Source organism: Pollachius pollachius (assembly GCF_949987615.1).
Source record: "Pollachius pollachius genome assembly, chromosome: 11".
In the NCBI taxonomy this organism is placed as follows: Eukaryota; Metazoa; Chordata; class Actinopteri; order Gadiformes; family Gadidae; genus Pollachius; species Pollachius pollachius.
In genome coordinates, this window is record NC_136944.1 from 23,797,243 (window position 1) to 23,821,251 (window position 24,009).

The 24,009-nt window shown below is 55.5% G+C and overlaps 3 protein-coding genes across 7 annotated transcripts; 2 read left to right on the top strand and 1 right to left on the bottom strand.

The window, feature by feature from the left end:
• Positions 1–86: 86 nt before the first annotated feature.
• Positions 87–15,810, top strand: recql5 (RecQ helicase-like 5). Its single transcript, XM_079747125.1, has 19 exons — positions 87–227; positions 472–593; positions 683–1,198; positions 1,683–1,779; positions 2,832–2,943; positions 3,527–3,689; positions 3,776–3,858; positions 8,616–8,834; positions 9,938–10,040; positions 10,354–10,390; positions 10,773–10,831; positions 11,209–11,279; positions 11,611–11,701; positions 12,796–13,017; positions 13,138–13,700; positions 13,796–13,841; positions 13,986–14,213; positions 14,608–14,680; positions 14,898–15,810. The coding sequence occupies exons 1-19, from the start codon at positions 134–136 to the stop codon at positions 15,002–15,004; spliced, it is 3,006 nt and encodes a 1,001-aa protein (XP_079603251.1). The 5' UTR covers positions 87–133; the 3' UTR covers positions 15,005–15,810.
• LOC307083287 (uncharacterized protein) lies at positions 3,869–6,382 on the bottom strand. 5 transcript variants are annotated; one of them, XM_079747121.1, is made up of 4 exons: positions 6,337–6,382; positions 5,468–5,538; positions 5,200–5,367; positions 3,869–4,957 (listed from the first exon to the last, which is right to left on the bottom strand). In XM_079747121.1, the coding sequence occupies exons 2-4, from the start codon at positions 5,503–5,505 to the stop codon at positions 4,744–4,746; spliced, it is 420 nt and encodes a 139-aa protein (XP_079603247.1). In that variant the 5' UTR covers positions 5,506–5,538; positions 6,337–6,382; the 3' UTR covers positions 3,869–4,743. The 5 variants fall into 5 exon arrangements, with proteins under 5 accessions (XP_079603247.1, XP_079603250.1, XP_079603249.1 ...); XM_079747124.1 differs by having other exon boundaries at positions 5,468–5,626; positions 6,337–6,373; XM_079747123.1 differs by having other exon boundaries at positions 5,468–5,731; positions 6,337–6,352.
• Positions 15,811–16,413: 603 nt separating the features above from the next.
• LOC307083114 (cerebellar degeneration-related protein 2-like) lies at positions 16,414–23,399 on the top strand (the record flags this gene model as incomplete). Its single annotated transcript, XM_079746923.1, has 5 exons — positions 16,414–16,492; positions 19,393–19,505; positions 20,180–20,328; positions 21,393–21,557; positions 22,478–23,399. The coding sequence occupies 5 exons, from the start codon at positions 16,414–16,416 to the stop codon at positions 23,397–23,399; spliced, it is 1,428 nt and encodes a 475-aa protein (XP_079603049.1).
• Between the last annotated feature and the right edge of the window lie 610 nt (positions 23,400–24,009).

Here is a 24,009-nt window from a genome sequence, read left to right on the forward strand (position 1 = left end):
TAATAAAAAAAAAAGTCCGGATAGTTATGATCCACTTAGAAGTGTCCATGAATGCGTTGACGTCATCTCTCTGCGACCCACTGAGAGGATGTTTAAAGCCAGGAGGTTTCTTTAACTTCAGCAAAGATCACAGATGGCTTCGTTAAAAGAGGCTTTAAAAAAGCACTTCGGCTTCGATAGCTTCAGGTCGAAGCTCCAGGAGGATGTCGTCAAAGCGGTCCTCAAAGGTAGAGACACCCTGAGCCTTTCCCTGAGATAGCTGAAGAAAATTCCGGTTAATGAGCCAGGCATTAGCTGCTAGTGTCAACTTTAAGTGGCTGTCACTAAGACAACAAAACACTGTATATGTTCCTCTTAAAATTATGGAATACGACTTAGTTATTAAAACAAATTGTTGAGCTTCAGTCGCTTTAAAGTCAATTGAACATGTCGGATGCCTTGTTACTATAACAGAGTAAACATGTTCTCCAGGGGACCGAGATGTGTTTGTGTGTATGCCCACCGGAGCAGGAAAGTCTCTCTGCTACCAGCTCCCTGCGGTCATGTCTAAAGGCATCACTCTGGTCATATCGCCTCTCATCGCTCTCATTCAGGTCAGTCCTTACCCCGGTTAAATTACCACTTTGTTTAGCTAAGAGCTATCGTCCATTACATGAGGCATCATTCCTCATTATCCTGCCAGGACCAAGTGGACCACCTCCGGGAGCTGAACATTCCCGCCTGCTCCATCAACTCCAAGCTTCCGGCCGGGGAGCGCCGGCTGATCCTCACGGACCTGGAGAGCGAGAGCCCCCGGCTGAAGCTGCTCTACATCACCCCGGAGATGGTGGCGTCGCCGTCCTTCCAGCCCTGCCTCGCCGGCCTGCTGTCCCGCCGGCTGCTGGCGCTGCTGGCCGTGGACGAGGCGCACTGCGTCTCCCAGTGGGGCCACGACTTCAGACCCGACTACCTCAAGCTGGGCAAGCTGCGCAAGCGTCTGAAGGGGGTGGCGTGCGTGGCGCTGACGGCCACGGCGCCCCAGAAGGTGCAGAAGGACATCGAGGCGTCGCTGCAGCTGCACGCCGTGCTGTGCTACACCACGCCCGTGTTCCGCAGCAACCTGTACTACGACGTCATCTTCAGGGAGGGGCTGGAGGAGCCCTACGCCCATCTGCACGCCTTCGTGAGGGAGGCGCTGGCTGCCGGCGGGGAGGAGCAGGTGGGTTCAGCCGGCAGCCGGGACCCAGCAGGGGTCCTGGACCCATCAGGGGTCCACTCACCAGGGGTCCACTCACCAGGGGTCCTGGACCCAGCAGGGGTCCTGGGCCAGAACCCGGGACCAGGTAAAACAAGTAAAGAGAGACGTTGTGGGCTGTAGATGGGGGGGGGGTGATAGGACTGCAGGGGGGAATTGAACCTGCGTCGCTACAAGGCCTATTGCTTGTGTTTCCTTTGGCCATGTAAACAGACGTGCAATGGATTGTTGTGGTTTGTGACGCCTGTATTTACTTCCTGGAATCAATGGATTGTTAGCTGAGAATATTAGATGCAACCTTTTATCAAGTATCCTCTTCTTCTCCTCATGTTCTCTCTTGGTACATCGTAAAGAAACAGCGTCCTAAACATCCTGTTGACGTTTAATTCCGGTTTTATTGTGAGACTGAAACAGAGCTCTTGTCCCCGGCTTGTGTTTGTGTGAGCAGGGCTGTGGGATCGTCTACTGCCGGACCAGAGACAACTGTGAGACGGTGGCGTACCAGCTGACCAAGCTGGGGGTGTTGTCCAAGGCCTACCACGCAGGTCAGGCTCCACACCATCAGCCTATAGAGTCATCCTATAGGATCAGGAAGTCCTCTCCTGATCTGTGAGGATGCTAATCGGAAAACAAGTACTCAGAGCCATCGGTAACCTTTTACATTAAGGGAACCTTAATAAATTGGTAATTCACATTAGTTAATGCATTAATAATAATAGTAATAATAATAATAATTGATCAGCGCTTTTTTAAATACTCAAAGACGCTTTACAAATAAGAAAAGAATACATACAGACAGTACAGACACTCAAACAAAAGGGAAAAAATGAACAACACCACAACAATAGGCAGCACATTAAGAGAGCGGGAGAGGGTGGAAGGTGGCGGAGGATGGCTTGTCAGATGTTGTAGGTGGTCCTGAAGAGATAGGTTTTAAGTTGACTTTTGAATGAACAGCGTGTGTCAGAGTTTGGGATGGCCAGAGGGAGGGCGTTCCAGAGGGTAGGGGCGGCGAAGGCTCTGTCCCCCAGGGTGCGATACTTGGTCTTGGTGATGGAGGTGAGAAGGTTGGCATCAGCGGAGCGTAGGCGGGGAGTGGGGGAGTGGTGATGGAGGAGATCTGTTATGTACGAGGGTGCAAAGTTGTTTAGCGCTTTGTAGGTGGTGAGGAGGATCTTGAAATTGATGCGTTGTTTTATTGGAAGCCAATGAAGTAATAAGTATTATTGTATAGCATTAATATAAGTGTTAGTGCTATGATTAACCCCTTACCCTATTAAATAATTTATACATAGAATAGCTTAGTTAACATGAACACCACGTCGTTAATTATTACTAGACCATTAGTTTACTCTTTATTAACTCACTTCTTATGACAAATGTACTTATTGTAACAAATGCACTTATTGTAAGTCGCTTTGGATAAAAGCATCTGCTAAATGCCCTAAATGTAAATGTAAATGTCTATTAATGCGTATCACTGCATTGACTAATGTTAATGAATGTACCCTTACTGTAAAGTGTCACCAGCCCAGTGATGATAACAGAAGGAGATCCACACGGAGTGAAAGCCTCTCTGTACCCCTCTGCCCTCCAGGTCTGAAGACAGCCGACCGCTCGGAGGTGCAGAGCGACTGGATGCAGGGCAAGGTGCTGGTCATCGTGGCCACCATCAGCTTCGGGATGGGGGTGGACAAGGCCAACGTCAGGTGAGCGGACGAAGGGGCAGATCTCAGCTGGGTTTAGGCTGACCTCAGGTGAGGCGAACGAAGGGGCCGATCTCAGCTGGGTTTAGGCTGACCTCAGGTGAGGCGAACGAAGGGGCCGATCTCAGCTGGGTTTAGGCTAACCTCAGGTGAGCAGGCGATGGGATGTCTCAGATGGGTTTTCTCTGCTCAACTTTGACTTCATAATGACGATGTCATGTTTGTCACGTTTTAAACCAGGAGTGTCTAAGGAATCAAACACATGCCTTTATCCAACCAGGAGGAAGACGATCCCAAAAGGATTGAAATCAAAGTGAACTGTTAAATAAGTAGATTGAATAGGTGTTGAAGAAACCTTGGTTTTCCAGTGGTAGAGGTTTGACTCTCCAGGTCTGTGTCAGACCTTCTACCAGTGGAGAGAGACGAGAGATCGGATTCTGCATCGGATCCTCTGTCAACGTTCTGCTAATGCTCAGCTCTGATTGATAGCTTTGATTGATTGGTGTGTCGGCCTCAGCCTTGCCTGACGTTCCCTCGGTCCCACGCCGCTGCGTGTCGTGTGGTCTTGTCCCCCCCCCCCCCGTAGGTTCGTGGCCCACTGGAACCTGGCCAAGTCCCTGGCCAGCTACTACCAGGAGTCGGGGCGCGCCGGCCGAGACGGGCGGCCATCTTCCTGCCGCACCTACTACTCCCCCCGCGACAAGGAGCAGCTCCTCTTCCTCATCCGCAAGGAGGCCGGCCGCAAGCAGGTAGCGCCCCCTGCAGGCGACCCCGGCATCGGCCCCTTCTAAAGCTCTACGGACCGTTATTCACACGGTGGGGGGTTTCTCTGCAGGCGAAGCGGGGGGCTCAGAAGGAGACGGACAAGTCGGGGATCACGGACTTCGAGGCCATGGTGTCGTTCTGCACGCAGGAAAGGTGAGCGGGCTTTGAGTTCAGATCCCTTTTTATTAGTTTTTACATAAGGTACATACGCACACACAACCAAACATGCATGATGAAATGGATCAATACTAATACTACGACTATAAAGACTTTCATAGTCCTCGCTCTAAACATTATTTGTATATCATTTACAAACAGCAGAGGGCAGAGTTGAACATTAGAGCTTTTGTTTGGTTAGCAAAACTAACATCAACTCCCAAGATTTTGGGTTGTTTACATCTCTAGTGAGTTTTTAGAGAAGACGTTTTGATTATGATTCAACCTCATTTAGAAACATGCTTCCAGCTAAGCCCAGGGCATTGCATGACTCACACACACAGACACGCACACGCACACAAGCTCATTACCAAAGAGACCCGCCCCTTATTTCAGGTCAACGGCAGCATTATTGGACATCTGAATGTGGATGTTCCTGAAAGTGTGGATGTGATATTGTGTGTGTGTGTGTGTGTGTGATGGTGTGTGTCTATTTGGACGTATTTCAGGATATCCTTGTCAGTATTTGCCAGCTGTGGCCGTGTTGATAAAGGGCTGGTCTAACTCACTGTTTACCCTCTCGCTGGGCCGTGCTGACTGCTGCTGCCGCAATAACACCTCGGTCTATGAGGCTCAATGTTTAGCTTTAAATCACACAGCAGACTCACAAGGTCCTGCTGTTTGACCCCTCTCAGATCAGCTCCCATTCTGAGGGTCCTTACTCTGAGAGGGAGGGAGAGAGGGAGAGAGGGAGGGAGGGAGAGGGAGGGAGAGAGAGAGGGGCAGAGAGAGAGGGGGAGGCAGAGAGGGAGGGAGAGAGAGAGAGGCAGAGAGAGGGAAAGAGAAGTTTGTCCTCTCTCTATCGAGCCGTGGAGTTAGTCCTCAGAATGTGTTGCCCGCCTCCTGTACACCGGCTCCTGGGTCGCTGTAGACCGGTCCCGGGTCGCTGTAGACCGGTCCCGGGTCGCTGTAGACCGGTCCCGGGTCGCTGTAGACCGGCTGGGGGCTCAGATCGGGGCCCCCTTGGTGCTCGGCTTGCAGCAGCAGCAGCAGCAGCAGGTCAGAGAGGCCAGGACCACCATGAGGACCACGAGCACTGAGGGGTGAGGGACAGACGGGGGGGTCAGGCACTCACTGACAGATCAACACACCAGAGGACCCCCCAGGGTCTCACTGTGGACCTGAGGGACCCCCCAGGGTGTCACTGTGGACCTGAGGGACCCCCCAGGGTCTCACTGTAGACCTGAGGGACCCCCCAGGGTCTCACTGTGGACCTGAGGGACCCCCCAGGGTCTCACTGTGGACCTGAGGGGGGTCCCTGGGGGGGGCGGGACTCACGGATGAAGGCCAGGATGATGAAGAAGGCCCCGAGCTCCAGGGGGTCCGCGCTGGGCAGCCCCTGCAGCTTGGACCACAGCCTGCTCAGCAGGTTGAGGGTCTGCTCGCGGGCCTCCATCACTGGGGGGGGCCGGGTCGGTCCTCAGAACAGCAGAACCTGAACGCTCCCTAAGGTCCAACAGGGTACAGGAGTTGTGTTCAGCTCAGCTCGGGTTGACCTGGGGTGTGTGTGTAGCACGACTGAATTGTTTGCATTTCTGAGACTTACTTCAGAGACGTGTTAGGGAGTGTTCCGGTCCAAAGCATGTGGTTTTTCTTGCCGAGTGTCTTTGACTTTCTCTGAAGTGGAATATAAGCGAGGGAGGCGTTGGTGTGGACAGAGGTGGGAGTGCTCCAGCAGAGCGTACGTACCGGGCGTCTATCAGACCTTCACAACAACACAAATGGTTGGCTAGACTCCTGCGGCTCCTCGTGTATAACAGGGGACCCCAAGGCCGGGAACAGCGGCCCTGGAAGACTCTTGTCATGTGACCTGTCAAGAAAACTGTGATGGGCTCGTCAACAGAAGGTCAACGCTGGCCACAGGGTCAGCGATGGAGAACTATTGATCACGTCATGGTTCTCGTTGGTAGTTTTACCAAGAACAACTTTGTTTGGAACTGTATCTTTGATCATGTTTTTTATTATAATGACGCATTCATTGTTGTTTTGAATGGTTTTACCTCAGGCAGATGTTCCATACTGACACGATGAGCCTGAAGTCTACACCAACGAGTTCAGCCAGTCACCCGTTGCCTAAATATCGCACACGCATGTCGAATACTGCTTGTCTCATCTCTGAGTTTGCCAGTGTCTACACACCTTCCAGGGTGGGGCGGCCGACGTATGGGGAAAACCTGGAGGCATTCCTCACATTCCCCTCGGCCGTGGTTCAGACTCTGGGTTTAAACGCGGACTAGCCTCTACACACCCCGTTACTGTCTCTGCAGTCCACACAGTCCAGCCCACTACCCTACACACAGGAAGCCCTCAATCCCCCGTCATCAAACACGTCTGAGGTGGTCTCCCCCTGTGGGGATCTCTAGAAGGGCCATTCACATGGACCAGACGGGGAGAGGACATTTAAAGGGTTCTTACCCGGAGTGTGGAGTCCTCTCAGCTCAGAGCCTCCTGCGAGTGGTGGTGTTGTGCCTGTGTTGTTCAGCCTGCAGCATGTCGGGGGGGGGGGGGGGGAGGGGCCAGGCCAGGCCACGCCCCCTCCCTCCCATCCTCACCTCAGCCGGGTGTGGGAGAGAGAGGGAGAGAGACAGAGAGAGCGTTAAAGTGAGTCTCTCTCCTCTGCCTGAGCTTACAGGTGTTATTTCCTTGTTCTGGACGCCTTTACTCTGCTTCTGTTTGCCCTCCTCTCTCTGGTTAGGATGAAGAGGAGAAGGTGTTCTCCTCCTCTCTCTGGTTAGGACGGAGAGGAGAAGGTGTTCTCCTCCTCTCTCTGGATAGGACGGAGAGGAGAAGGTGTTCTCCTCCTCTCTCTGGTTAGGATGGAGAGGAGACGGTGTTCACCTCCTCTCTCTTCATCAGAACTTGTGTGGTGGAACCTCCATGCTGGCATTGAGAGCGACCGGCTGGCACTGCACTTGTAAATCTGCAATTGTTTGTCGTCTTGATTTAATTAGCTTCTGCGTTCGTCATGAACTGAACTATGATTTACTGTAGAAACAGTTTTACGAATATTGAGATTTAGTATTAAACCACGATGCTATGTCAATTCACCTTGGGATGGGTCCTGGTCCCAGTGGGATGGGTTCTGGTCCCAGTGGGCTGGGTTCTGGTCCCAGTGGGATGGGTTCTAGTCCCAGTGAGCTGGGTTCTAGTCCCAGTGGGATGGGTTCTGGTCCCAGTGGTCTGGGTTCTGGTCCCAGTGCGCTGGGTTCTGTTCCCAGTGGGCTGGGTTCTGGTCCCAGTGGGCTGGGTTCTGGTCCCAGTGGGCTGGGTTCTGGTCCCAGTGCGCTGGGTTCTGTTCCCAGTGGTCTGGGTTCTGGTCCAGTGCGCTGGGTTCTGGTCCCAGTGGGCTGGGTCCTGGTCCCAGTGGGCTGGGTTCTGGTCCCAGTGGTCTGGGTTCTGGTCCAGTGCGCTGGGTTCTGGTCCAGTGTGCTGGGTTCTTGTCCCAGTGGGATGGGTCCTGGTCCCAGTGGGCTGGGTCCTGGTCCCAGTGGGCTGGGTTCTGGTCCCAGTGGTCTGGGTTCTGGTCCAGTGCGCTGGGTTCTGGTCCCAGTGGTCTGGGTCCTGGTCCCAGTGGGCTGGGTTCTGGTCCCAGTGGTCTGGGTTCTGGTCCAGTGCGCTGGGTTCTGGTCCCAGTGGTCTGGGTTCTGGTCCAGTGCGCTGGGTCCTGGTCCCAGTGGGCTGGGTCCTGGTCCCAGTGCGCTGGGTTCTGGTCCCAGTGGGATGGGTCCTGGTCCCAGTGGGCTGGGTTCTGGTCCCAGTGGGCTGGGTTCTGGTCCCAGTGGTCTGGGTTCTGGTCCAGTGCGCTGGGTTCTGGTCCAGTGCGCTGGGTTCTGGTCCAGTGCGCTGGGTTCTGGTCCCAGTGGGCTGGGTCCTGGTCCCAGTGGGATGGGTCCTGGTCCCAGTGGGATGGGTCCTGGTCCCAGTGCGCTGGGTCCTGGTCCCAGTGGGCTGGGTTCTGGTCCCAGTGCGCTGGGTTCTGGTCCCAGTGGTCTGGGTTCTGGTCCAGTGCGCTGGGTTCTGGTCCCAGTGGGCTGGGTCCTGGTCCCAGTGCGCTGGGTTCTGGTCCCAGTGGTCTGGGTTCTGGTCCCAGTGCGCTGGGTTCTGGTCCCAGTGGGCTGGGTCCTGGTCCCAGTGGTCTGGGTCCTGGTCCCAGTGCGCTGGGTTCTGGTCCCAGTGGTCTGGGTCCTGGTCCCAGTGGTCTGGGTTCTGGTCCCAGTGGGCTGGGTCCTGGTCCAGTGGGCTGGGTCCTGGTCCCAGTGGTCTGGGTTCTGGTCCAGTGGTCTGGGTTCTGGTCCCAGTGGTCTGGGTTCTGGTCCAGTGGGCTGGGTCCTGGTCCCAGTGGTCTGGGTTCTGGTCCAGTGGGCTGGGTTCTGGTCCCAGTGGTCTGGGTTCTGGTCCAGTGGGCTGGGTCCTGGTCCCAGTGGTCGGGGTTCTGGTCCCAGTGGGCTGGGTTCTGGTCCAGTGGTCTGGGTTCTGGTCCCAGTGGGCTGGGTTCTGGTCCAGTGGGCTGGGTCCTGGTCCAGTGGTCTGGGTCCTGGTCCCAGTGGTCTGGGTCCTGGTCCCAGTGGTCTGGGTCCTGGTCCAGTGGTCTGGGTCCTGGTCCCAGTGGTCTGGGTCCTGGTCCCAGTGGTCTGGGTTCTGGTCCCAGTCCTGACCCCCCGGTCCTCCTCTGCTAACGAGCGTGCGTCCCCCAGCTGCCGCCACGCCACCATCTCCAAGTTCTTTGGCAACGCGGCCCCCAGCTGCTCCGGGGCCTGCGACTTCTGCCGCGACCCAAGGAAGGTGCGGGCGCAGCTGGAGAAGGCGGCGGCCGGGACGCGCATCGCCGGGGCCCAGAGCCAGGCCCCCCCGGGCGCCTTCGGCTTCGACCGCGACCTCTACGCCGGCGGAAGGAAGGGCTACGGCTTCGAGAGGTAGGACGCCAGTCGAGTGCGCATGGGTGTACATCTTGGGCTACGTTTACATGGTGACGGTCTGAACAGAAGGCGCAAAAGTGGCGTCGCGTCTTCACTTTTTACTCCGCGTTTAGACGGGCGTTTTCGGGAGGAAATCTGCGTGCAAACGGTGACGCAAAAGTGTGTGGAATTCGATTGGGTGTGCATGTAAGGTGGCTAGGTGGTGTTGTGATACACCATCACACCACACCGCCATGTCTGAGCGCATGTGTAGAACCTTCCTTCTCTTATCTGCGCCGCGAAAACCAAAACATAATTACAGATCCTTCTCTGTTCAGTAATACTATCTGTACATATCCTGTACATTTCGTGGAAAGACTCCTGTAAGTTTATTAGAGCTGCCAGAGCAGCTTGACGGTCCGACGCATGGAAATAATCCAACATGTTTATTGCCCTGTACTGGCGCTGTATGTGACGTCAACGCGTACGGGACGTGAGCAGTTTTGCGTCTTGGCAGTGTAGACGGAAACGTTACGGCGGAGCGTGTTCAAGTTTTCCACTCTGGAGGGTGGTTTCAGATTTTTGCGTTTTAAGCCCCAAAAACGCCGTCACCGTCTGAACGAAAGGCACTACCGATAAAATATTTTGTCGTTTTAACCTGCAAGCGTCCTCGTGTAAACGGGGCCTATGGGTAGGCTAAAAACGCGATTAACTATTTCCAAGGCCAACATGTGCGACATACAACTTTATTTTGCTGACCACTTGTTTTTTTTTATCCTCTGGCACCCTCTTTCCCCGTCTTCGTTTGATGCAGTCGCATCAAGGATAAAAAGAGGTTAAAAAGGTCAAAGGTCACCTGAAACCGCCCATGTGTGCAGGGTCCGGGAGGGTAAACTGGGGTGCTAGCTCAATCCGGCGATTTTCCTCGTGCAGTGTGAAACGCGCGGACCATGCCGGGAAAAAGAAGTGCATAACACGGTCATATGTGGCGGTGTGAAAACGTATTCACGTACATACATACCCTGGACCCTGTTCTCCATGTGGCCATTAGAGTTGGGCTGTGTTAGCGTCAGGCGCTCGGCTGCTGGGGGTAACCGCGGTAACCGCCTTGTGTCCTCCAGGTACGATGAAGAGGGCGAGGAGGGTGGCAGCGGCGACGAAGACCCTTCACTGAGGAAGAAGCAGTTTGGCAACCTCTTCAAGAAGCAAATGAACCTGCGCAAGGTGTGTGTGTGTGTGTGTGTGTGTGTGTGTGTGTGTGTGTGTGTGTGTGTGTGTGCTGTAGACTGTCTGCATATTTGAACGGTATGTTCTCCATTAGAAGCGGCACACTGCGTACTGTTTGTTTGTCTCCACATCTGCCAGACAGGTGTGTGGTTCTGGGGGCAACAACAGTCAGAAACAGTTCATCTTCCTCAGTGCTCTCTGGATGAACACACACACACACACACACACACACACACACACACACACACACGCACGTGAAGGCAGTTCACAGTGTGCCCCATATTTCTATCTTGTGTTTCATTTCTTTCAGGTGTCTGAAGGACCCAAAGAAGACTTTACCCCCCCAGGTGAGGTGTCCCCCATCCTAGCCCCCCCCCCCCCCCCCCCCCCTAACGACTCGGTGGCGCCGGGTTGGGGTCTCTGAGTCCGGCCGAGACGCTGCCTGGTGGCGGACCGGTGGGCAGCGGGTCTACCGCACGTGCTCAATGGGGCGGGGGGGGGGGCTCTGAATTCACCTCACCTTTGAAGTCCCGCAACACGGCGCAACAACGCACGCCTTCATCACGGTGTAGCTGGTGGCGTGATGAATGCGTTCAGAAGGTGGAGTGAATTCAGTGGAGTCAGCGTTGATTGGGACCGTACAGGTGGGGGTGTTGGCACTCGGACTGGAGCAGTAGCTTCGTCTAAAGGAGGCTCAAGTTGTTGTTGTTGTTGTTGTTGTTGTTTTAGATGAGGACTGCCCGTTGAGGGATGCCAGCAGCCGGAAGGTTCCACGCCTGACCGTGAAGGTGGGTGCAGGGTGAATCCTCACACGCACGGCCTGAAGGGCGCCACCTGGTGGTGTTCTGTGGGACCACGCCCCTCTGGGTTTCTAACGTAGATCAAGCTGGAGCCGTGTTGTCGTGTTGGACGTCTTTCTGAGGGGTTTGATGGCTTATGGCGCTTCCTTGAACTACTTCTGTAAACATTCAGATTATTATTTAATTGATCAAGCCCGTAGAAATCCCCATGGTTGTTACAATTAGATCGTGATTGTTTCTAAAGAAATGTGTAGGTGATAAATAAATGTAAGCAACTTCAAGCCATCCTTTACACAGTCTATTTTATATTTTATCTGAATGGTTTTTACTTTAGGGCATGAATTAATGATGTGTTGTGATTCCAGGCCAGGGAGCATTGCCTCTCTCTGCTGCAGGAAGCGCTCTACGGCCACCAGGGGGCGGAAAAGACCTACAAGTAATGACACACACACAGAGACAGACACACACACACAGACAGAAAAACAAATACAAACAGGATTTAAAGGGGCAGTGTGTCGAATTAAGTGGCTTTTATTGTAACGGACTTGAAGAGAAATTGAATATAATATTCCATGAAAATGAGAATGGTGTTTTCGTTCCCTAAGAATGATCCCTTTATCCCTTTATACGTTCCGTTGGTGGGATCCTGCAACCTCAGCGCCAAGTGACATTAAACCCTAAGCTCCACCCCTTTAACCATAGGCCCCGCCCCTTTAACCCCTGGGCTCCGCCCCTCTAATGCTCCTGTCTCCCTCCTGTCCGTTCAGCGACGTGGTCTCCCTCTCCGTGGACCTGGAGTACGAGGTCTTCAAGGGCAGCAAGTCCTCTAACCTGTACAAGGCCGGCGTCCTGAAGAAGGTACCCCCTCATGATGACCTTCTGAGGGCCCTCATGTTGACCTTCTGAGGGCCCGCGTGTTGACCTTCTGAGGGCCCTCATGTTGACCTTCTGAGGGCCCTCATGTCGACCTTCTGAGGGCCCTCATGTTGACCTTCTGAAGGGCCTGTGTGTTGACCTTCTGAAGGGCCCTCATGTTGACCTTCTGAGGGCCCGCATGTTGACCTTCTGAAGGGCCTGTGTGTTGACCTTCTGAAGGGCCCTCATGTTGACCTTCTGAGGGCCCGCATGTTGACCTTCTGAGGGCCCTCATGTTGACCTTCTGAAGGAACACTTCCTGGGGCCGAGTTTGTTAATCTAAACCAGGGGTCTCAAACTCAACTTACCTGGGGGGCGCTGGAGGTAGAGTCTGGGTCAGGCGGGGCCACATCAAGTATTCCACAAAAAAAAGTAGCACAACTGACCCAATCTAAGTTGTTGATCGGGCTATAATTAGATCACGTTGGCTATACAATCGCTGACAACAGGGGACATTTCATAGAGGTTGGTGGAAACCGGGACATTTTAGCGTCCTTTGGCTCTTGTCGGGACTCAGGACATGCAACTCAAAATTGGGACTGTCCCGGTAAAACGGGGACATCTGGTTACCCTACCACAAGTGATTAAAAAAGCGTTGCAAGCCACTCAGCAAAAATGTGCGTTTGACAACAACACGCGGGCCGCACTAACACTAAACTTTGACTTCAAGTAGGGGGCCACAAAATATCATCCCGCGGGCCTCAATTGGCCCCCGGGCCGCGAGTTTGAGACCCCTGATCTAAACAGAAAACATGCAGAGCTCCAGTAATACTGTAGCGGTGATGGTGGCCGTCAGTCTCCAGACAGTGACACATGGCCTGGGGCCCCATGCTGCCAGGCAGGAGATCTCTCTGAGTGTGGTGAGGCTGGTTGAACCTGGGCGTCCTGATTGGTCGATGCACTGCAGGTGTCCAGTCAGACGGGGCCAGGTGAGGCTGCTTCGACCAGCCCTCCTCCACACTCCCTCAGAGCCGTCTGGTATGAGTATTGATCAGGGGACGCTCGAGGCCTGACCCTAACGCCGTTTGTCTCTGGAGGTGTCGGAGCTGAAGAAAGGGGCTGCCATGACGACTGCCACGGGAAGAGCAGAAGAAGAAAAGGAGGGCGGGGCCTCCAACCGGACCAGCAGTGATTCTGGTGTTTCCATGGTGATGGGCTCTAGGCCGGAGCAGGGACTGGACTCCTCCTCCGGGTCGAGCTCCTCCCATCAGCCTCCGGGGGGGCTGGGGGGCTTCACCACCGCCTCCCAGGTCTACTCAGTAAGACCCCCCCACATCAACACCACACCCACAGACCCCACCACCCCCACCCTCACCACGCCCACCACACCTGTTGTTTGATTGGCCGTGACTCCGTGTCTCTAATTGTCCCCCCCCCAGCTGAAGCGTAAGCGGGTGGGGGCGGGGCTCCGGGGGTCGTCCGACCCCTTCCAGACGGCCCGGGAGCTGCTGCAGGCCTCGGGGCGGGACGCCGGGGCCGGGGGCTTCTACCCCGACACCCCCGGGGAGCCTACTGCAGCGGCGTCGTCGGGGGCGACGGAGGTGAAGGACCGCGTGGGCGGGGCCAGCCAGGCGGGCCGCGCCCCCAGCAGGAAGCAGCAGAAGATGGAGGAGGCGGCCAAGAACACCCGCAGCATCTCGCTGTACTTCGGGAGGGGACCCCCGGGGCCCGGGGGGGCCCCCGAGACCCCCGGGGACGTTCCCACGGCAACCGGCGGTCCGCTGGGACACCCGCCAGAGGGAGAAGCCGTTCCAGAAATAGACGGCGGCGACGACGAGGACCCCGCTGAGTCGGTTGCCATGGACACCGCCTCCGTGTCCGACGTGGTCATGATCGAGGATGATGAAGACGAAGACGATGATGATGTGATGGTGGTTCCTTGGACAGAGGGCTGGGACCGGCTCGGGGGGTCGCCTGACCCGGGGGAGGAGAAGGCAGCAGAGTAAGGCGTCTCCGTGGTAACACGATGCCTCTGTAACGAGGTCAGCGTCGGTGTCTGGTCCTCTGGGGTTAATCAGGTTCTGGTTTCTCCCTCAGCCTGACTCCTGCTGAAGAGGAGCCCAGACCTCCACCGGCTCAGAGGGTAGGTCTCTGTGGTTCTTAACCTTTAACTGGTTTTAGATCTAAAACGGCATGAAGACCTCACAAATGATCTCCGGTAGAGCTAAAGGGGCTCTTATTTTGAAGCCCCCAAATCCAATACCCACTACAACACCAATACGTTCAGCCCTCAGGTGACGGAGCTGCCGGGCGCGGTGAGGCCCCGGCCCCGCCCCCCGGCCGGGCGGAGCCGGAGGACGTCTGCAGGCGCAGGGTGACCTTTAAACCCCAGGTGGAGGAGAGTCTGCCGGAGGTCAGCAACACGCCCCCCAAGCCGGCGACCCTGAAGGAGGTGGCGGACGTGGTGGTCCGCTGCCTGGACCCCTTCTACAAGCAGGGCAAGTTCTCCACCAAGGTGAGGGGCAGGGGCAGTTCTCCCCCACGGTGAGGGGCAGGGGTAGTTCTCCCCCAGAGTGAGGGGCAGGGGTAGTTCTCCCCCAGAGTGAGGGGCAGGGGTAGTTCTCCCCCAGAGTGAGGGGCAGGGGTAGTTCTCCCCCAGAGTGAGGGGCAGGGGTAGATCTCCCCCACGGTGAGGGGCAGGGGTAGTTCTCCCCCACGGTGAGGGGCAGGGGTAGTTCTCCCCCAGAGTGAGGGGCAGGGGTAGTTCTCCCCCACGGTGAGGGGCAGGGGTAGTGCGAGGACACAAATGATCGACAAGACCTAAAATTCGTCCATGGGTTCTGCCTCTCTGATGTCTGCGGGTCGTCGGCAGCCCGGAGGTTAACGAGCTGCGCTGGTCTGTGTTGAAGGAGCTGTTCAAGGCGTTCGCCCGCCACCTGTCTCACCTGCTGGCCGAGGGGCGGAGCCGAGGGAGGGGCCAAGGTAAGCCCCGCCCATGTGGAATAATGTCCGGCAGGTTGTACTCCAAATGTCTGGATACACATCGCTTTTATATTTCAGCTGTGTTTATTAAATGTTAACTCCCAATATTTACCATGATTAATAACTGCAATAGCTGTTCTAATACTGCTTGTGTTTGTGTCTGTCTGTCTGTCTGTCTGTCTGTCTGTCTGTCTGTCTGTCTGTCTGTCTGTCACAGTGAAGGTGGAGGCCACGGCGCTGATCCGGCAGTTCTTCGGGGGCGTGTCCCGCTGCGAGGCGCAGGCCGACTGGGCGTTCCTCCGCGCCCCCCAGGGGCCCACGTAGCGGCGAGCGGCCGCGTACTCTTCATCATCAGTGCCTCCTCTTCCTCTCACGACTTGACAAGGGGAGGCCCGCCCCCCCTCCTCCTGCCACTTCCTGTTGTTCTGCTGCTCGGACACGACCACACCGAACCCCGCCGACGGCCGGCGGCTTGAACACCGACTCACATTTAGCGGACATTAGCCCGGCGTCAGCCAGATGCTCAAGAGATTGGCCCGACGTTAACCCGATGTTAGCCAGACGTTAGCTGGACACTAGCAAGACGTTAGCCAGATATTAGCTGGACATTAGCCCGACATCAGCCCGATGTTGGCCAGATATTAGCTGGACATTAGCCAGATATTAGCTGGACATTAGCCCGATGTTAGCCAGATATTAGCTGGACATTAGCCGGATGTTAGCCAGACGTTAGCCGGACTTGAGGTTGAACGATGACTCACTAACACAGAAGGCGTCGTCTTGCTGATGCTCGTTGCTGCTGGCCGCTGCTTACCCTCTGGAACCTCTGGAATGTTCTGAAACCAAACTGAACATAATGTCCAGCGGCGGACGGTTCCACCACACAGCTCGTTACCTTAATTAAAGCTCTGTGTGTATAACAGTCCTAGGTTGGTCTCAGTTCCTCTAGGACCCGTGTTCATGTAGAGACGTGTGAGTTCTGTTTCTGTTGATCATCACTTGTCTCCTCTCCATGTTGGAAAAGCTTTACTGTTGCCATGGGGACCGGCCCTGAGTGCCAGGTTACGGGAGGCTTCCTGTCCCCCCCCCCCCCCTCCTTTCACTCAGTGGTCCATTAAGGCGAACGGAAACCCAACTCTGCGATCCGCAAAGTGCTGTTTTGTACAATAAAGATCTAGTGCTGATGTGGGAATATCCTCTTCTGCTTAATGAGTTAATCAATGTGTTACTTAATGTGGTCCATTATGGTCGTATCCCCGACTCCCCGTGTGTTTGAACTGAACAATGCCGGTGATGGCCGGGTCGCCACGGGTCGTCCGGGCAGAGGGGGAGACGTCGGCGCAGTGCGCGCCCCCGGAGGGGCGTGTCCGCGAACAGCTGACGGCCCCCACTGTGCCCGTCCACCATGACATCATCGCTGCTGCTGCGCGGTGCGGGAGGAGATGATGAAAACCTTCTAGCGGTTCTCGGAAGCTCAATTTTAGTGTCAGAATAACACAGGTGTTCATTTGAAAGGATGTTACTTAATAGAATTTAAGATCAGCTTATAACGGCGCTAGTGAATTGAGCGCGCGCAGGTGTGCACCCGGAGGGCGGTGTTTGACGTGCTCTCCCCTAGGTCCGCGGACAGGCCGACACCGTCTGAGTCTGCGCCGTTGGGTTCTTTTTTTCCTTCGCGAGGCGTGCTCTGCTTCCGGGCGGTTTGTGTTCGCATCCCCAGCGGTACCACATCGATGCTCCGGCCGGGCGGGATGGAGGAGTTCGCGACGGAGGATGAGGAGCCTTGGTACGACCAGCGGGACCTGGAACAAGGTACGGAGACCCCTCTGAGGTCCGCCTTTCTCTTGGGGGTGGGACGTTATTACGGCGAGGAGCTGGAACAGAACCTCTGATTGTTTCCTCTGATGGGCTTGGATCTGTTAACCTGCTGGTGTCTGTGGAGTAGAGCATCCTCCAACCGGGAGGAGACCGCGTCTTATAAATCAACATTTAGGTTGATGAATAACCACTATATAATTACGTAACTGTTATTTATGAGTCAAATGAAACGATTTAAACGTTTTCTTCTGCGGTTGGTCGTTTTTCCCGAACCTCCATCCTGTAGTCTGAGTTTCTCCTCCTGTTCTGCTCATCATTCTGATCTCCTCCGAATAGAGAGTGGAGAGAGAGGGTCAGGCCTCGGGTCTGAGTCCCCCCCCCACATAAGAGGACGAGACCCCTGTAATCCTCAATAGTGCGTTTCTAAGACTATTACATCATACCTAGGTGGGGTTGTCTCTTGTAGTCTGTGTCTGAGAGAGAGAGAGAGAGAGAGAGAGAGCATGCATTAGACACACGACTGGCTTGATCTAATCTGTGAACCCAGCCCGGGCAACATGTCCGGACGGACCCTGAAGACCAGGTCAAGGCCTCCATTTATCCATGCAACGACTCCAGCCTAACTTCAACCTCAATGAATACGAATTGGGTCCAACGTGTGTGTGTGTGTGTGTGTGTGTGTGTCTTACACCCCCTTTGGATTTAATATAGGCAGGTCAGATTTGACACAGTTTATCAAATCAAAACCACCGTTTAATCAGGAAGACGGCCAACAATACACAAGGTTGTGTGTGTCTGCTTTGGGAAGAAGATATGGTGTGTGTGTGTGTGTGTGTGTGTGTGTGTGTGATTGAGATAGTGTGTGTGTGTGATTGTGTGTGTGTGTGTGTGTGTGTGTGTGTGTGTGTTTAGGATTGTGTGTGTGTGTGTGTGTGATTAGGATAGTGTGTGTGTGTGTGTGTGTGTGTGTGTGTGTGTCTGTGTGTTTAATAATGGGTCAGCAGCATTAAGCCGATCTCATCGCAGCTCAGACTGGCTTCAGGGATCAAATTCAGTTCAGCCTTGAAATGACATAAATCAAAATTTGAGGTTAAGGCACAATTTCACCCCACAGAAATATAATCTTCGATATGATCTTATTTGTTATCGGCCCTAATTCTCGAATTAACCAGGCCTAATTAACCTTTATATTATGTCACCTAGAAATGTGTATAAAGGTCCTTTGCACATGTGCAGTAAATCCTTTAAATAGTCCATGTTATATAATACTGTGTGTTCTACACATTGAGCAGTGGAGCGGTCACTGAATCAGTACAGACCTACAGACAGACAGACTGTACAGACCTACAGACAGACTCACTACAGAGCTACAGACAGACAGACTGTACAGACCTACAGACAGACTCTGTACAGAGCTACAGACAGACTCACCACAGAGCTACAAACAGACTGTACAGACCTACAGACAGACTCACTACAGAGCTACAGACAGACAGACTGTACAGACCTACAGACAGACTCACTACAGAGCTATGGATAGACAGACTCACTTCAGACAGACCTACAGACAGACAGACTGTACAGAGCTACAGACAGACAGACTGTACAGAGCTACAGACAGACTCACTGCAGAGCTACAGACAGACTCACTGCAGTCAGACAGAAACACTTCAGACAGACCTACAGACAGACAGCTGGCCTGAGCCCCAGCACAGAGCTCTCTGTAGGAGATTACGTTCACACGTTCACGGAGTCCAACCCGCTGATGGGTTGCGAACCCACGGCGTGTCTCTGGTGGAGACCAGGTCTCTTAACTCGGTTAACGAGGACACTTTGGATATCTGCGGACGTCGCTTTGGATAAAAGCGTCTGCCAAACGCCCTGAACGTAAATGACCTAGAGGTCGCCAGGGACGGGGGACTGGGAGACACTGTCCTGTGAGGCGCCCCCCCCCCCCCGCTGAGACCCCAGCAGTGCAACACAGGTCGCCGTGGCGATACATGACATGACTGCTGATTGGTCATTAATAGCAGTCACTAGGGTTGTCCCGCCCCTCCCCCGACATGAGTTACATAACTGATCCGCACGTGGGGAGGGACGGGATGCATCACACACAAACACACACACACACACACACACACACACACACACACACACACACACACACACACACACACACACACACACACACACACACACACACACACACACACACACACACACACACACACACACACCCCCCCCGATGGCTGACTCCTGTCACTCCTAGCTACATGTGAGTAGTCTCACACGCTGCCTGTGGTGGAGTTGTGTGTCCAGTCTTTTGTTGAACACAATGCCGTGAGGCCTCTCGCGTGCGGGGGGCAGTGAGCCAGACGCACACTCAGCCCCGATGGAGGGGGGGGGGGGTCTGTGCCCGGTAACTAGGGCTCTCATCAGCCCACATAACGTACAGAAATACATCCTGGAGGTCTTGTACTTCCTGGACTCCTGGGATGCTTCTCTTTGTTCTCTGTTCTCCTCTCCCCGGCTGAGACCTCCTTCTAGACGTCGCGTCGATTTCTCTTTCTACAGACGTCTGTTCCCCTGTAAACGTTACAGCTTTGAAGGTTTTCTTCTGCTGCAACAAGGGGACTCTGAGGCCGCCTTCCCCATCTTTAGAGGAACACGGCTGCACAGCAGCTCAGTGTTCACAACGTCAGCCTGGCTGTGATGATTGAGTGGGTTTGAGGTGGAGGTGTGGGTGACGTCTCACTAGACAGGAGGAACATCTTCCTGCTGCTTTTCCCTGATCCCCACGCAGCATGGAGGTCTTGGTTCAATGTGTGTTTCAGTGTGTGTCAGTGTGTAAAGCCCCCTGTGTCTCTGCCCCCCCCCCCCCCCCCCCCCCCAAGACCTCCACCTGGCAGCAGAGCTGGGGAAGACTCTTCTGGAACGCAATAAGGAGCTGGAGGACTCACTGCAGCACATGTACATCATCAACGAGGACCAGGCCCAGGAGATAGAGGTGTGTGTCTGCATGTGTGCACACGTGCACGTCTGAGCCCTGACAGCTGGCACCATGCTGTCCTCTCTCATCAGCCGTGGGTTATGAGGCCGCGGTTCACGGCTGTATCTCCCCCTGGTGGTGGAATGTCCAACAGTAGGGCGATCCTCCCAAAACAAAAGGGCTTCAATTTAATGCATCACTTCACATCACGGATTTCCAAACCATTTTTCTATTTCTTCACAGCCTTTTTTTGTTGATATTTGACACACGCCGACAAGGTCCGTGTCTCTAATAAGGGAATAGAAACCAATGTACTATGTTAGTATAGCTCTGTAGCTCAGCATGTGACTCCACATTGGGCCTGCTGTCTTTATTCATGACTGTATCGTTCAATATTATAATCCCATCGACCCTGATGTAATCAACTCCCTGTGTGTGTGCGTTTGCGTGTGCATGTGCGTGTGTGTGTGTGTGTGCATGTGCCTGTGTGTGTGTGCGTGTGCCTGTACCTGTGTGTGTGTGTGTGCATGTGTGTGTGTTTGCCTGTGTGTGTGTATGTGTGCCTGTGTGTGTGTTTGCCTGTGTGTCTGTGTGTGTGTGCGTGTGTGTGTGTGTGTGTGTGTGTGTGCCTGTGTGTGTGTGTGTGCCTGTGTGTGTGTTTGCCTGTGTGTGTGTGTGTGCCCCCCCCCCAGTACCTGGCCAAGCAGCTGGAGGTTCTGCGGGATGTGAACGAACAGCACGCCAAGGTGTACGAACAGCTGGATGTGACGGCGCGCGCCCTGGAGATCACCAACGAGAAGCTGCTGCTGGAGAGCCAGGCCTCGCACCAGAAGATTCACCGGTCAGCCTCACCCCTCACCCTCTCACCCCCTCAATCACTCACCCCCTCACCCTCTCACCCCCCCACTCACCCCCTCACTCACACACTCTAGCAGAGAGCCAGGCCTCGCACCAGAAGATCCACTGGTCAGCCTCACCCTCTCACTCACTCACTTACTCACTTACTCAATTACTCCCTCACCCTCTCACTCATTCACACACTCACTCACTCAGTCGCTCACTCACCCTCTTTCAGAGAGCCAGGCCTCCAATCAGAAGGGACTGTGTTTGACGTCAGAGGGAGATCAGAGACTGGGTGGATGTTCTGCCCCTCTCCCCGTCTCCAGCGTTGCTTGAGCGTTTCTTTAACACCAGTAGTCGAGTTAGTGGTCCGGGCCGCACGTTGTTGCAACAAGTCCTTCATTATAATACCCAGAGCATTCCAACCCGTAAGCCGGTCTTACTGACGATTACAACAACTGGGGGCTCAGAGGACTGACGCTGCCTGAGACCAGCTCTGTGTTCACCAGGACAGAGCTGGTTGAGTTGGCCCAGTCAAGCCAGTGGCCCCACCAGTGGTCCCACCAGTGGTCCCACCAGTGGCCCCACCAGTGGTCCCACCAGTGGTCCCACCAGTGGTCCCACCAGTGGTCCCACCAGTGGCCCCACCAGTGGTCCCACCAGTGGTCAGACTAGAGGTCAAACCAGTGGCCCCACCAGTGGTCAGACTAGAGGTCAAACCAGTGGTCAGACCAGTGCTCCCACCAGTGCTCCCACCAGTGGTCCCAGTGTGCTGATCAGAGGCTGTAGATGAATGGAACAAGATGGAAGAGCTAATGAGCTAACATTATGGCAATCCTGTGTGTGTGTGTGTGTGTGTGTGTCTCTCTCTGTGTGTGTGTGTGTGTCTCTCTCTCTCTGTGTGTCTGTGTGTGTGTGTGTCTCTCTGTGTGTGTGTGTGTGTGTGTGTCTCTCTGTGTGTGTGTGTGTGTGTGTGTGTGTGTGTGTGTGTGTGTGTGTGTGTGTGTGTGTGTGTGTGTGTGTGTGTGTGTGTGTGTGTGTGTGTGTGTGTGTGTGTGTGTGCAGGCTGACGGGGACCTCCGAGGCGCTCCAGGCCCAGGTGGATGGGCTGTCGGGCCGCGTGGAGGAGCTCCGCACGCTGGAGGAGCTCCGGGTGCGGCGGGAGAAGAAGGAAAGGAGGAAGACCGTCAGCTCCTTCCCCTGCCTGAAGGAGCTGTGCACCGCGCCCAGGTGACACACCCCTCTACCACAATAAGAGCCCTCCACACACCCCTCTACCACAATAAGAGCCCTCCACACACCCCTCTACCACAATAAGAGCCCTCCACACACACACCCCTCTACCACAATAAGAGTCCTCCACACACACACACACCCCTCTACCACAATAAGAGCCCTCCACACACCCCTCTACCACAATAAGAGCCCTCCACACACCCCTCTACCACAATAAGAGCCCTCCACACACCGCTCTACCACAATAAGAGCCCTCCACACACCCCTCTACCACAATAAGAGCCCTCCACACACCCCTCTACCACAATAAGAGCCCTCCACACACCGCTCTACCACAATAAGAGCCCTCCACACACCCCTCTACCACAATAAGAGCCCTCGACACACCCCTCTACCACAATAAGAGCCCTCCACACACCCCTCTACCACAATAAGAGTCCTCCACACACACACACACCCCTCTACCACAATAAGAGTCCTCCACACACACACACCCCTCTACCACAATAAGAGTCCTCCACACACACACACACACCCCTCTACCACAATAAGAGTCCTCCACACACACACACACCCCTCTACCACAATAAGAGTCCTCCACACACCCCTCTACCACAATAAGAGCCCTCCACTCACACCCCTCTACCACAATGAGAGTCCTCCACACATAAACACACCCCTCTACCACAATAAGAGTCCTCCACACATAAACACACCCCTCTACCACAATAAGAGTCCTCCACACACACACACACACTCTGTTGTTGAATGTGTATGACAACACTTTCTATTTTTGGGTTGATTGAGACCTTGAGGATCCATTTCCCCTCGTGGCGCCGTGTGTCTCCAGATGATCAGACACTACAGATCACATCCTTTCACTTACATTTGAGTACAACACCGCCCCCCCCCAGGTACGAGGACGGCTTCCTGGTGGCCCACCCGGGCAGCGTGGACCTGCTGGAGGCCCCCCCCGCCGACCAGGAGCACCGGCGGCTGCAGGACTCCCTCGCCGCGCTGCGGGACAACATGGCGGCGGAGCGCGGCCGGCGGGAGGGCGCCGAGCGCGACTGCGCCGCCGCGCTGCAGGAGTTCGAGGCCCTGGAGCGGCGGCTCCTGGGGGCCGAGGGCTGCCGGCTCCGGGTCCGCGAGCTGGAGGCGGAGCTGGAGGAGATGCAGCAGCTGCGCCGCTCCAGGGCCTTCCTGCTGGGCGGCGGGGGGGCGGCGGGCGACCTGGAGCACGCCCTCCTCGCCAGCGCGCCCGAGACGGACACGCCCGAGGCGGAGCCGGAGGAGGGCGGGGCCGTGCGGGGGGAGGGCCCCGTCAGGAAGAGCTGCAGCGACACGGCGCTGAACGCCATCTCGGGCCGGGAGGAGGCGGCGGGGCGGCGCGGCGGCGGCGGCGGCTACGTGGCGCGCGGCCGGCGGGGGATGTCCATCCTGAGCGAGGTGGACGAGCAGTACCACACGCTGCTGGAGAAGTACGAGGAGCTGCTGGGGAAATGCCGGCGCCACCAGGAGGGGCTCTGCCACGCCGGGGTGCAGACCTCCCGCCCCGTGTCCCGGGACCCCTCCGTCAAGGACTACAGCCTGGGGGCCGGCGGCCCCGCCCCGCCGCCCGGGGGCGCGGAGGGCGGGGCCTGCGCCGAGCCCCCCTCGCCCCCCTCCACCCCCGAGGCCCTGGAGGGGCTGAGCCGGCAGGTGGAGCAGGTGGACAAGCGTCTGGGGCAGAACGCGCCCGAGTACAAGACGCTCTTCAAGGAGATCTTCTCCCGCCTGCAGAAGACCAAGGTCCACATGAACTCCTCCCACAAGGGCCGCAAGCGCGCCAAGTGAGAGGCTGGCCGGGACGGAGCTCCTCCCCCCGGGTGATGGTCGCCACGCCAACGGAGCTCCCATCCTCCTCGGTCGCCACGCCTACGGAGCTCCCATCCCCACCCTGGACGACGGTCTCCATGCCGACGCAGCTCCCACCGTCGCCACGCCGACGTGCGGTCCTGGGAGGTCCCTCAGCGTCGGGGCGTCTTACAGTGCCCCCCCCCTCAGCGTTAACAATGCTGCTCGTTTGCTTGCCTGTTGGTTTATTTGGTTTTGTTTTCAGATTAACCCGATGTTACCCTGAGCGAATCCCAGGTTGTACGATGGCTGTTTGTGATTGGTTCTAAATGGCTGCCTGTCACACCAAAGACGGGGCCGCTCCAAAGGTCTGTGTGTTGTGTGTCGTGATTGGTTGGAAATGAAGGGATGTTTACCGATATCTGCACTTGCTAATTTTTAATTCCTCTAAAATGAAAATGCGCCAAATCCCGTCTCACTGCTGTAAGAAGTGAAATGCCTTGTTTGAGCTCCTGTCAAAACTAAAGTACTGCGACTAACGCTGGAAATACACTGCAACAAGCTCTGGACTCGTCATGAATGAGGACCCGTTTGTGATGTGGTTCACTGA